Genomic DNA, 12,855 nt, shown 5'->3' with positions numbered 1-12,855 from the left:
ATAAAATTAATTCAAAACATTTTACTACATTTCTAAAAGACTTCCAGAAATAGTTTTGCCAACATGATTAAACAAAACAAAACAAAACAACACAAAACAAAACAAAACAAAACAATAACAATAACAATAACAATAACAAAAACCAACCAACCCCCACAAAAAACCAAACCAGTCATAAAAGGTGAAGTTACAGTAGGAGAAATGTTTTTCATGTGGAGAGCATTCCTTGGTGCAGCTGAAAAATAAATATATACCATTTAAAGCAACAGTCAGACAATGTTCAGGCCTGGGAATCAGAGTGAATCTGAGCTGGCAGCTATGATCTATCCCAGCACTCACCGTTTCTGGTAAGAATGACTGAGAGGTACTCCTTGTAGAAGGAGCTGACGTAAAGCAGTAAGCTTGGTGTCCGTGTTGTTCGGAAGGCAAATGTAATTGCTTCCCTGTTCAGTGTCATGTCAGCATAGAAGGAAGAAGCATGTGAACTAGAATTTTTAGCTACCGCGTAGTATTCTTGAAAATTGTAAGTCACGGAAGTGCCAGTCCCAAAATAGGCAGAGATCTCTGAAACAAAAAGCAATTCAGTTTTTAAATATCACGCAAAACAAGACTAAAGCTCCAGAGAACAGAAAAAATATATTCTTAACTGTTGTGATAAAGCTGAAAAAGAAATTTAAGTGGAACTAGTATTTAGACCTACAGAGAAAAATAAGACCCAGTCTGGGCTAGAGAAAAATCCCAGTTAGTCTTGTGTCTCAAATATCTGTTGCACGAAGGAGTGTTTCTTTTATCTAATTTCAAACATGCTTTTTGCTTTCTTTCTGTTTACCCTTCTTCTCAAGCCCAACATATCCTTTCTTGTATGTGTACTGCTCCTACACAAGAAAGGGTGCAGCAGCTTCGTTAAGCTTGGTTAAGCTTGGCCACACCTGAAACATGTATGTGGGAAAAGAGACTGGTCAGGTGAGAGAAAGAAAAGAAGACTACAAATGGGGTTATTGTCTTCTTATAGATGAATTGCTTATAAAAGGCCTCTGTATTTCTGATATATGTCACAGCCATTTTGTGTTAAAAGTAACTGTCTTAGACTGTCCTATTTTCACAGACAATCTCCACATTTCATGAAAAAAACTAGAAATTTCTGTAATCTGGCTCAGTATCTTTGACAGAAGGTGACTGAAGGTTATTACTATAGGTCATCTCACAATTTCAGCAACAAGTGCCACTCTGCCCTGCAGATAAATAAACGTGGAGTGTGACCATTAGTCTCTTCTGTTGGCATAGGAGGAGGAAAGTATCATACCTTACTCAGTGGCATTAGCTCGACAATGATAGATATGATGGACTTCACACAAGTCCTTGTAGAGGCAGCGATGACTGGCTGGATGTGCTCACTAATTTAGAGGAACATGGAGTGTCTGCATTTAAGCCACTGAGTACTTTGCAGGATGTATTTAGTACATGGAGGAAATAAAGCAAATAATTTTTAGTAGATCAGAATTACCAAAAGTTCTAGATAAACTTCTATTGTTAAAATTCAAACTTGGCAGCTTGTGATCATCTACTGGTATGACACCATCACCAAAGAACTCCTTTAAAATGGCTGAAAACATGGGCTCAGTCCTGTCTGATAATCTCACTTTCTTCTTACATTAAAAAGAAGCTTAAAGTTCGTATGCTTCTTGGTTTGTTTTCTAAATTTAGTCTTAATTTTGCTATTAAGACTTGAAAGAAAAAAAAATACAAAAGTTTATTCAAAAATATTTGGTTCCTAGCTTTAGTAGAATGCAAAATAAATAAAAATCAAAATAATTGTGCGATTTTAAAGAAAAGAAGCTGATACTCTCAGATAATGTGGTTTCTGCTTTTAATACTATAAGTTGAACATACCTCTGGAAGACAGTGTTTAACAAAACTCACAGTTACTGAACAAATTTGGCTGAATATTTCATTATGTTAAGTAAAGCACAAGTATTTTGCAAGCATTTAAACATATCTTTAAAGACTTCTAAAGATCTTGATCTGGACTGTATTGTCCTGTTTTCAATAATTGATAAAGCTAAAAGACATTCTTACCTTTCTTACAGAATGGTCCAGCATAGGCAGAGAAAGTGCAGTCACAGGAGAATCCACTGTATTTCTCTCTACATTTTCCATCATTGTGACATAGGTTACCATAGCTGCTACAATGTCCAGGACAGCCTGGTTCAACTCCTGGAGTCATCTTTGCTCTCTCTTCCAGGTCAAGGGCCATTCCATTCAACTGTAATGAACGGATACATCCCAAAAATCCTTTCTGCCTGGATGCTGTCCCACCTGAAATAAATCCATGTGAGCATTTAAAAATTTAAAAGAATTGAAGTGTAAAAACATATTTTTTACAGCCTCTGAACAGTCTTCTATGAATTTCCAAGATACAAGCTTATGCACTTGAAAATATTTATTAATAGCTTTAAAAGCATATCTGATTTCTTTTTTTTGTCAAGTAATTAGAGCGACCACTTGAACCTTTAATGGGAACCAAGGATTTTGCACAGTAAGATATCAAGCAATGATGCATATTTCTGTTAATTCAGAAAGCAGTAACACACAGAAATTAAGTGCTTGTTTTGTTTTATTTTGTTTGTGGGTTGTTTGTTTTTTTTTTTTTTTTTAATTTTTAATTTATATAGAGAGGACGGGAGAGAAGAGGGAGAGGGAAAGGGAGAGGGAGAGGGAGAGGCAGAGGGAGAGGGAGAGGGAGAGGGAGAGGGAGAGGGAGAGGGAGAGGGAGAGGGAGAGGAGATAGAGTGTTTTAATCTGAGGAGATCACAGTCCTAGTATGTTATTAACTGAATGATGGATAACTATGACAGGTACTCTGTATATGAATTGAACTCCGCAGAGTGCCTCTGCTGGTGTCGTTCTTAGGCCACTGTATGTCTAATTTTTCTCTAAATCCTTTCACTGGCTTGAGTAGACAAGCCTGAGTCTGTATGAGTGGGCTGTCACTGGAAGCCGTCAAACAGTAAGTTTCATTATTCCCTCCACTGAAGAAAATTATATTTAACTCTAGAGATTAAAATATCTAATAAATAATTGGGAGTTATAAATAGTTGCATTATGCTAAGGACTGGTTTAATTCTAACCCCAAAAACCTAGAGACTGTATAGACTCACATGACATTATTGCAGTTGCAGAAACAGATTACTTAAAACAAACAAACAAACAAACAAACAAACAAACAAAAAAACAAAAACAAACAAACAAAAAAAACCAACTTGCTGCAGTTATAACAAACTCTTACAAATTATATCCAGGAAATGTTTAACACAAGTGATTCGAATTAATTACTATCATTTATCATGTAGCACTTTGAAAACACTGTTTTGACTGAATAAACAAATGTCATTTTTATTAGTCCCGCTCCAAATTTTTTCAAAATAATTGTACAAACTCATAAAGGATTTCAAGGTACACAGTACTGTAGTGAAAGGTATTTCCTTTTACTCCCAAGACCTTCAAGAACTTTCATAGAGGAAAAAAACCCACAATATCAGAAGAAAAACAACAGATTCACTCTTCTAACACAATAATTTACCTGAACATTGTCTGAAGGAAACAAGCTAGACAGCTTGCTTGTAGATCAATCAAAACAGGTTTAAAATTGTCAGTTCCATACAGGAGATGGATGTGTATAAATTTAGTAGAATTTGTCATATTATGTGACAAAATATCACTCTGTTCAACGAATGGTCAATTACTTCATAAAAAATTGCCAGAAAGTGAAACTGTCAATATAGGTTAGTACAGTAGTACATTGTTTGGGAGAAATGTTAGAAGAACCAGAGATCAATTAATAGTCAAAATCATTAGAAAACTGATTACACTTGATATTATCATAAACTGTAGAATTAGACAGTGTTTTAGTCTTGTTTCACAGATTAGTTCAAACTGATCTAATTTCGACTGCTCACATAATAGCACTTATATGTTAAGTTAGAAGACAGCAATGTAATTTATTGTGGTAGAGTAATCAGAAATCTTCTAGTCCTTAATAGTTATAGTCCACTAGTGTAAATACAAATTAATTTTAAGACTTGTCCTAACTCCACTATAGCTAATACCTAGGATATCTTCTTTGTTATAGAATCCTCTTCTGTGATTTAATCAAAATATAAAACTCTTCAATGCTTGGTTTAGGTTCCACCTTCTACCCTTGATGCCTTTAGAAGCACAGGTCAGAATTCCAATCCCAGAATACAAGGGTTTCCTCCCATTTAACTTTTTCATAAGGATTCACCGTTTCTGTGGCTACAGTTTCAGAACACTACTCCTCATAACTGTTATCCTCCTTCACGCACAACAACTAAAACATATATTCATTTCATATAGTGTGTCTCACAGCAAATCTGTATAAAGTTCTGCATAAAATTAGGGCAAACTTTACTTGCTGTTATACTATATACCATACACATTCACCAGAAACTAATAAATTAATAATAGGACAATATTACAGGAAGACCACTGTCGTGTAAATATCATAGTTCTACACAGGTCTATGTAACAGCTAATTTTTTTTTTTTTTTTTCTTATTCCATTTCTACTTTCCCAGTGTTTTACTGGAATACATTAGTGTTGTATTTGCAAAAGTATAAAGGCAGAAATATCCCATTAAATCTTTTTCCATTTAAGCTTTCACAACTTAAACAGAACCAACCAGAGATCTGGATTTTTCATTGTTGTGTGAAAGCAAACAATTTTCTTGTTTCCAATGCTAAGTAAACAGTCTGGTTATTTCATTAAATGTGTCAGCAAAAAGCAGAGGAGGAGATCACAGATTCATAGATTCACAAAATTGTTTGGATTGGAAGGGCCCTTTAAAGATTATCTAGTCCAGCTGCCATAGCCAGGGATATCTTTCATTAGACCAGGTTGCACAAAGCCCTCTCCAACCTGACCTTTAACACCTCCGATCTTGGACCATTCACACGTTTTCTGCACAATCTGAGAAACTGTGGATGAAGAGAGACAATGAAATTTTCCTGAAGTTAAAAAAAGTAACACATCTTCCCTTAGCAGATGACATGCTCTTAAAAAAAATCATGCATATGGAGATCCTTTTGTTGTTCTTCAAACAAGCCTCAAAAGAAGAAAACTTTGATTGAAAACTTGTTCAATAATATCTATAGGCTAAGGCATCGAATTTGTAATCTCAAAGTAGAACTACATCTCCATGGATTTTTCACAAAGGCTCTCACCTCATGCAAACTGTTTTCAGAAGATCTAGTTACCATGTAATCTTTTTTTTTTTCCTTTTTAATTTTTTTTCCCTTTTCATGTTTTTGTGATGAAAACTAGGAAAGATTTTGTTAAATGAGTGCATACCTACAAAAAGCTGGCTGTTGAGCTGCAAGCGAATATGCCCATCAGGTGGAGCACTGTGAGACCTTTGAGGAAGCTGATCTACTTGTAAGGATGCCTCTTTGATATTTCGTTCAGCCTTCACATAATGCCACTGGTTGTCATTTAAGGAAGTGAGTGATTGCACTGTTACTTCACTAGGTCCATTTCCAACATCGAATGAAAAAATCACTTTGGACGGAGCTAGAAAGACGACAGTAATAAAGGACATTCAAATTATTTCATAGTTATTTGGGTGACAAAATCATTAAGTGGCACAACAAGGTACTTCAAAGTCTAGTCTACTAGTTCATGGAATAAGACTGATTATTTTAGGAGAAAAGTTTACTTCATTGGGCTATCCCCCAAGTTCATTCTTTTCACTCACTGACAGTGGGAGCAGTCATTTGCCAACAGCATGACAAACTCTTTAGAAAACCCTAGAAATCACAGTAGTCAAGAAACAAAGAAAAGTGTTGGCTTTGTTATTTTTCAGTTTGGATTGAAAACTTATCCCGCTTACATGCTAATTGGTTACTATTGTTAACCATACTTAATTATTCACCACTATAAGCCAATCGACATCTTCTATGGTCTATTCACACATCTCCACAAAGATCAGAGGACAAATGTTGATGTAGTTTATAAGACTATGTGTACAGTAAATTAAATCAGATCATTAGTTAAGCAACTTTCACATTAAATGGTTTTATAGTTTGCTTAGAAAATCATAACTGAATCTTTGTAGGTCAAATTAATAAGATGAGGAATATGCCAGAAATTTAAGATCTGAAAATTATTAATGTTCTTTCTGAAACTGTTTCTTCCACTTATTTAAGGATGATCATGTATGAAAATAAGTAATCCCTAAAGTACGGATTAGTAGCATTTTGAATTATCAAGGATTTGATTAAAGGACTAGAGTTCTGAGAAAATTCCATGAATCCAAGATAAAGGTTCCCATTCATGTCATTGAAATCTGAGGGAAAAGCAAAACGAACAGAAGTAGTCAAGGGAAATAAATCAACTTGAAACAACATTTTCAAAATGTGAATTTACTGATTAAATATATATATATATATTTATTTGCTTTTCAGTTTTTGAAGATATACTGGACTTTTTATCACATACAGATCCACTTTGGCCAACCTTTAGCCTGAGTAATGCCACATGCTTCAATCCCTTATGCCCTGAATCTGATTGCTATAAAGTATTTTTCTATGACAGTTGAACCTGCGAGAGAAAAGTAAAACGATAAAAACACAAAGCATTTGTCTTTCCAAATAAAATAAGGTATTGTGTGCAATTTTTAAATAGAACATTCTCTGTAATAAATTACCTCTTCTGCTTAAAATTCAACAGTGTTTTATGAAATAATAGTAAATAACTGATGTTTAAAACTAGTTCCTCAGTAAAATGAATGTTAGGCTAAATTTGTTTCATTTGAACAAAGTTGAGAGCTCAGCACACACAGTAAGAGAACAAAAGCAACAGAAACTCCATGTGATTGGGTAAGAGAATTTCTGCTGAATGTTACCTTCTGTAGGGAGGCCTTTGTAATCCTCTGGATACTGTTGGAGTGAAGCCTGAAAACACAAATTCTTTTTTGAACTCACTGAATGTGCCTATTAAACAGCATATCAGAATGAGAGATCTGATAATTAATGTTACTGTTTAGATTTTAAAGGCAAGAAAACACGTACTAAAGATTTTGAAATAACCACTGAAATAACGAATTGTGTTAGTACCATTAAAAAACTGATACAATCTTGAAAAAAAGGAAACCAAGCCTAGAAGTTCCAGAAATGAAGGTCTAGGTAACAAGGATCACTCTATAGTCATCCGTTGGAGTGCCTGGAGATTGACCAGAATATGTCAGAAAAAGTAAAAAAAAAAAAAAAATAAATCACTAAATGTTCTATAATATTTTAAATAATTCTGCTAACGTCAATGACACTGCAAATTTGGAAGAAATTTGGCAATTACAAACACAGTGGCCAATCCACCTGTAGGAGGTATGCCACAGGACACAGAGAGATGCTGAATGAGTTCTAAAATTTGTCCTCTTGCAACAAAAGACAGAGGAAAAGTACACCCAGGAGATCTCTTCTGGTGCAAAAATAATTCATGGGTCCTATCCACCTTGGTATTACTAAAAAAAAATTCCAGACATTGCAGGGACTTTTGTGGCCCTAATGCATTCAAACATAGTCATAGCACAGCTATAGATTGGCAAAGTGGAGCGGAAGATGCAACTGATGGCAATCATGGAAAACGGTCAGTGGCTGCAGTGGTTAAAATGACTAACAGAAAGCACAGTCATTGAGAACCATCCAGGGTATTGGGGCTGAGCATCACATGCAGAAGCAGAAAGTGACTATCAAGTAGTATGCTACAGAAAATGAACGCCAAACACTTTCCATATAGGAAGCAACTGAATTTCACTTATCGTGGACAATAAGATGTGAATTTGGGCAGACAAAGGCCAACAGCAGTGGTATATTGGACTCTTCAGAACTATTTCCAAAGCAACTACAGAAGACCATCCAAATCGACACACTATAGTGTTCCAATCCTACCATAAATTTTGATTTAACTCTGTGCTTCTAAATAGGAAACAATCCTCCAGTGAGCACTCAGATCATATAAAATAGTTACTCAGACTTTCAGCTAGAGGATGTAACCTGGAGTCATAGAAGTATTTAATAGAATGTACTTCTCAGAGCTGAATCATCATTGTTGATTTCAATAACTGCTTCTGCAGAAGATTACAGGAACTCAGGCAAAAATTCGAAGACGTAAGGATTTTATAATTTTGTGGAAAAAATAAAAGATCAAGTATCTTCTTTAAGACAATTTACTTCTTTTGTGTTTTAAAATAAGTTAGGGTGCATACCTCTATTTTTGCAATAACTTTCTAGAATATAATACACAGATGCACTATAGTATTTACAGTCTCTCAAAACAAAACAAACAGCACTAAATCTCACATTTCCTGTCAAGATTCTCGATCTGACACATGTGCTTTGGCATAGTTAGACTTAACGTTCTAAAAATCATTATTTCATTAAAAAACGAAATAGATATAAAGCTTGAGAGCAATCAATAAAATGTTAAGAAAAATCATTGAGTTTGCCGGTATGGAATGCCAAATATTAATGACATAATGAGTTTTAAACCATTTTGAACACATCCTCATCTTAAACAATGACACCTGACATTTTCATTATTGTTATTTATTACACAAATCAAACAAAGAAACTGATTTATGTGGAAATATTAACAGAATACGAAGTGTATGTTGGTGATTTACATTCATATCTATTATAAGGAATATATGATGATGAAATCTCAGTGATTCTATAAAATATGAAATGCTCGAGGTGTTTTTTTTTTTTTTTTCAAAAGAGGTACTTGTGATGGCAATGCATATTGGTTTTTTTCTGACCAATATTACCTCCAGTGCAAACAAACAGTCTCCATTACAAACAATCCCACATATGACACTCGACAAAGAGTAGGTCTCCCTATTGAATGAATTAGGAAGTTTCTGGAAGTGAAGAAATATCTCTACATGCTACAAGATAATGGATAAACTTTTTTTTTTTTTTTTTATGCTAAAAATACAGACTAATTCAGCCTTTCACTTTCTTTCATGCCTCACTAACCACAAGTCATACAAAAACCGTAAGTATACAGTAGCTTTGTATCTTGTGAATAAATGTGACAAGTGATATGTATTTGCCTGTAAAATATTCTGAGAAAAGGGTTATGGTGTTGTGCCAATTGTCTAAATAAATTTAGTTTGCAGAAGCATTCTTTTAAAGTTTCCATGATTTAACTGTTTATGTTGAAAATGGAAAATCATGTATCACCCAAGAATATCACCATTGCTTCAGAGACTATCCAGTGAAGTGCTGACACAGTATGCTTTCTGTATTGTGTGGCAGTGAGATTATAATATGCTTTCAGCTGTTCACAGAACTTTAACAGAAGGTAGTGCATATTCTTGATAAACATGGCAAAAACACTGTTGAAAACAGCATATCTTTCAAATACAGCACTACTGTTTGAGATAACACAAACAAAATTGATTAAGCATTACTCAGTATTTTATAATTAAACTCCCTACAGTAGAACACAGTAGGTGTTTTCCTGCTTGTTTCAACAACCTAAGACATTAGTGTTGGCCAAAAAACTAAGCAGGCCGAACATTTAACTTCTTAAGCAGAATAAATTCTATATTAATATTTTGTAATATGTCATATATATATATATTTATTTTTACTCTTGTCTGGAAGATAATTGAGTGTGATAACACAATGGATTCGCAAAAAAAATTAGGAACTGCCTAATCTCAAGCAAAAATAGATCTAAAAAGCTCTCAGAGGTACCTGTCAAGTATAAGACTTTTCAGCTGATGTGACATTTGAAATGGACCCAAAAGTTTTTTGAAACAATACCTCATAATTTTAAATATTTTCCCTTTTAATAAAGAACAACTTAACACTAAAACATTCAGTCAATTAAGATAAAGCTTTCATTCTACATTAATCATCTTACCGAACTTAGTGAGATATTTAATTTTCTCTCATGCAACAAAAATGTATTCATGTGAAAAAGTCTAAAGACTTGGGTATGTACACAGAAAATTAAAAACAAACAAACAAACAAGGAAAACCGACAAACCAGAAAAATAATTATGAGAATGTGTGACTAAGCTAGGATATTGTGCCACAAAAGCTCTGAGTCACACGTTGTGATTAAGTGAATCTTTCAACAGTCACATGTTATACCTGGCCTTAAAATTTGGAAGGAGACAATTTGGTAATAGGGATGCAGTGATCAAGGAAAGGAGGAACAGTCTGAACAGTTAGAGACTGGTTGCTGTGTATTTATATTGAGAGCCCTCTGGGACAGAAATTATCTTTGAATATGTGTTGTCTCAGTGCTAGGATTTTTGAGGGAATGATAAAGGTCCAATAGCAGTCATAACAGTAATAAAACCAGGGAATAGTTTTAAAATATCCTCCCTTTAAGTTAATTGTAAATTAATCCAACTGAAAGTTAATAATAATACAACAACAATAATAATAATAACAACCACAATCATTCATGTTACTTACAGTATAATTCTATCCTTATGAAGTCTTGAATTCCAAGGTTTTCTAAAAACACTCCTGAGGAAGCAGTAGTTTTAAAGAAAAATGAGACATCTGCACTGAGTTCTCCGTGGAAGGTGGGGAAATGCAGGTAGGATGTCTCTGTGTTGAAAGATGCTGAATTCCAAAATGTTCCTGGTTGTCAAAATGAAAGATTAAGTGATAGATACAATGTGACCTAATATTGACAGTGTAAATTCTATAAACCATTATTAGAAGGAAGTGCCCAGGTCTAGATGGGATTGCAAAGTTCAGAGAGTCTAACTTCCACAGAAGTTTCCTGCTTAGTCCACAAAATGAAAAGTGGGGGTTCTTGGAGGCACAGAAAAGTGATTAATCAAGAGTAATTTAGGTCCTTGGTACAAATAAACAAAGACCAATTAATGGGAAATAAATGCCTTTCCTCTTAGCTAGACAGTCTATTTAGGGCCTGATGTATCCTTTTATGAAGCCAACAAACATAGCAGCTTTGAATTAAGCACTATACCTACATTAGCTTGTACAAACTATAACTGTAAGTGTTGGTTGCTATATTTCTCACATAACAGTCTTGCTATTGTTGTAGAACAGTGAATTTTTTACCAGATGTAGGATACAGCTCCTAGTAGTTACTGTGGAAGGAATTAAAAAAAAAATAAATAATAAATCATCTTTTATGAAGGTATCTTTTCCTGTCATTGATTGCAGTTTAGAAATGTATATGCATTCTTACTTGCATGATAAATCTAATGTAAGTCATTGTTATGCAAAAAAGTTTACACGATCAAATATAAATATTTTGCTGGTTAGATTTTTCTTTAAGCTATAATTTAATAATAATTAGCTATTTTTTGTTCTTTATTATTAAAATCCTCATGTAAAATCTCTCATAATAAACTCTTCTAATAAGAACATAATCTGCATTTATGGTGTTCAACTAGAAGTACCTCGTTATCATTGCTGAATACTTAGAGTTGTATCTATATTTGTTTACTAAGCTATATTGCTTTCTAAATCAAATGAGGCATTCAATACCTTCTTACCTAATTGAACAAGGCTGTTGCACATTCTACTGACAATGCTGTGATCTGGGTCTAAATACTACACAGAACTTTGGTTTTTGCTCCAAGCATTCTCTGTTTTTAAGGGTGGGGAAGGGGAGGGAAGGGAGGGAGGAAGGGAGGAAGAGGGGAAGAAAGGGAGGAAGAGGGGAAGAGGGGAAGGAAGGGAGGAAGATAGGAAGGGAGGAAGGGAGGAAGGGAGGAAGGGAGGAAGGGAGGAAGAAAGAGGGGAAGGAAAGGAGGAAGGGAGGAAGGAAGGGAGGAAGATAGGAAGGGAGGGAGGAAGGAAGGAAGGGAGGGAGGAAGGAAGGAAGGGAGGGAGGAAGGAAGGGAGGAAGGAAGGGAGGAAAGAAGGGAGGAAGGAAGGGAGGAAGGAAGGAAGGAAGGAAGGGAGGAATGAGGGAAGGAAAGAAGGAAGGAAAGAATTTCTCTCTTATCTGAAAAACTGAACTCTATGATAGAGTGTACACAAACACCTGGTCCACAGCCTAATGAAGTAAAGTCAAAGTCCATTCACTCATTCCTCCTTACTTTTTAGCAGAGTTTTAATCATGGTTCGGATCTCACACTTAGAAAAGCAGCACAGCAGAATATTCCTGTGTATTCTGGCAATTGCTTGTCTCAACATTCAGCACTTGGGAGTACTGCCAGCCATCACAAGTTAGAGCAGCCATCAGGACAACTTTAATGTGGTAGGGCAGAGCTGTGAACAGATGGCCTAGGTTGGGAGAGGAAAGCATAGTTTTTGCACCTTGCTCTCCTCTGCTGACTGTTGGGTTCCAAGGACTTATCATCCTGTGCAAACTGCTGTCAGCCAAAGGCAGCGGCCTTACATTTTGGGATCAATTTTAAGCCCATGCTGCTCAGCTATTTCAGGTCATGGTTCCCACAGAGCAAACTTAACCACAGTTATGATTCAAGTATATAACAGCTGTTTAGAAAACAATGGGCTGGCTGTTACCAGTAATTCAAACACAATAGGAAGTTTAATACTAGTAATTTATACAAAATCGGTAAAACACTGTGAGCAATTAGAAGACAATAGCAGTAGTAACAGTCCAGTAGAGTAATGATACAATTAGCTTCAATGAAGCATTTGAATGAACTTCGTAAATCAGAATGGAGTCTTTGAGAGAGGGTAGGGACAGGAAGTTTTATTAATCCTCTCTTCATTTCCTGTCTTATCTAGCTGCTCTTTTTCTCAGCTCTGGAAATTGTGTGATTTATGAATGTTAAGCTACTGTACCAATAAAGCAGGTTAAATATAGATC

General features: G+C 35.0%; 1 protein-coding gene across 6 annotated transcripts in view; it reads right to left on the bottom strand.

Moving 5' to 3' along the window:
• LOC102084168 (contactin-associated protein-like 4) overlaps nucleotides 1-12,855 on the bottom strand; it is a 257,060-nt gene that overhangs the window by 29,396 nt on the left and 214,809 nt on the right. For 4 of the 6 annotated variants that reach the window (XM_065045789.1, XM_065045788.1, XM_065045785.1 and 1 more), the window contains exons 16-20: nucleotides 10,509-10,679; nucleotides 5,368-5,586; nucleotides 2,077-2,316; nucleotides 340-564; nucleotides 152-235 (exon numbers count right to left, since the gene is read on the bottom strand). In XM_065045789.1, coding sequence (XP_064901861.1) covers nucleotides 152-235; nucleotides 340-564; nucleotides 2,077-2,316; nucleotides 5,368-5,586; nucleotides 10,509-10,679 — 939 coding nt within the window. The remainder of the gene's footprint in view (nucleotides 1-151; nucleotides 236-339; nucleotides 565-2,076; nucleotides 2,317-5,367; nucleotides 5,587-10,508; nucleotides 10,680-12,855) is intronic. The other 2 variants (XM_065045787.1, XM_021293180.2) reach the window with 1 other exon arrangement.

Source organism: Columba livia, chromosome Z (assembly GCF_036013475.1).
Source record: "Columba livia isolate bColLiv1 breed racing homer chromosome Z, bColLiv1.pat.W.v2, whole genome shotgun sequence".
NCBI classification, from domain to species: domain Eukaryota; kingdom Metazoa; phylum Chordata; class Aves; order Columbiformes; family Columbidae; genus Columba; species Columba livia.
Note: the sequence above shows the minus strand (reverse complement) of the source record. Positions and strands in the feature narration are given on the sequence as shown.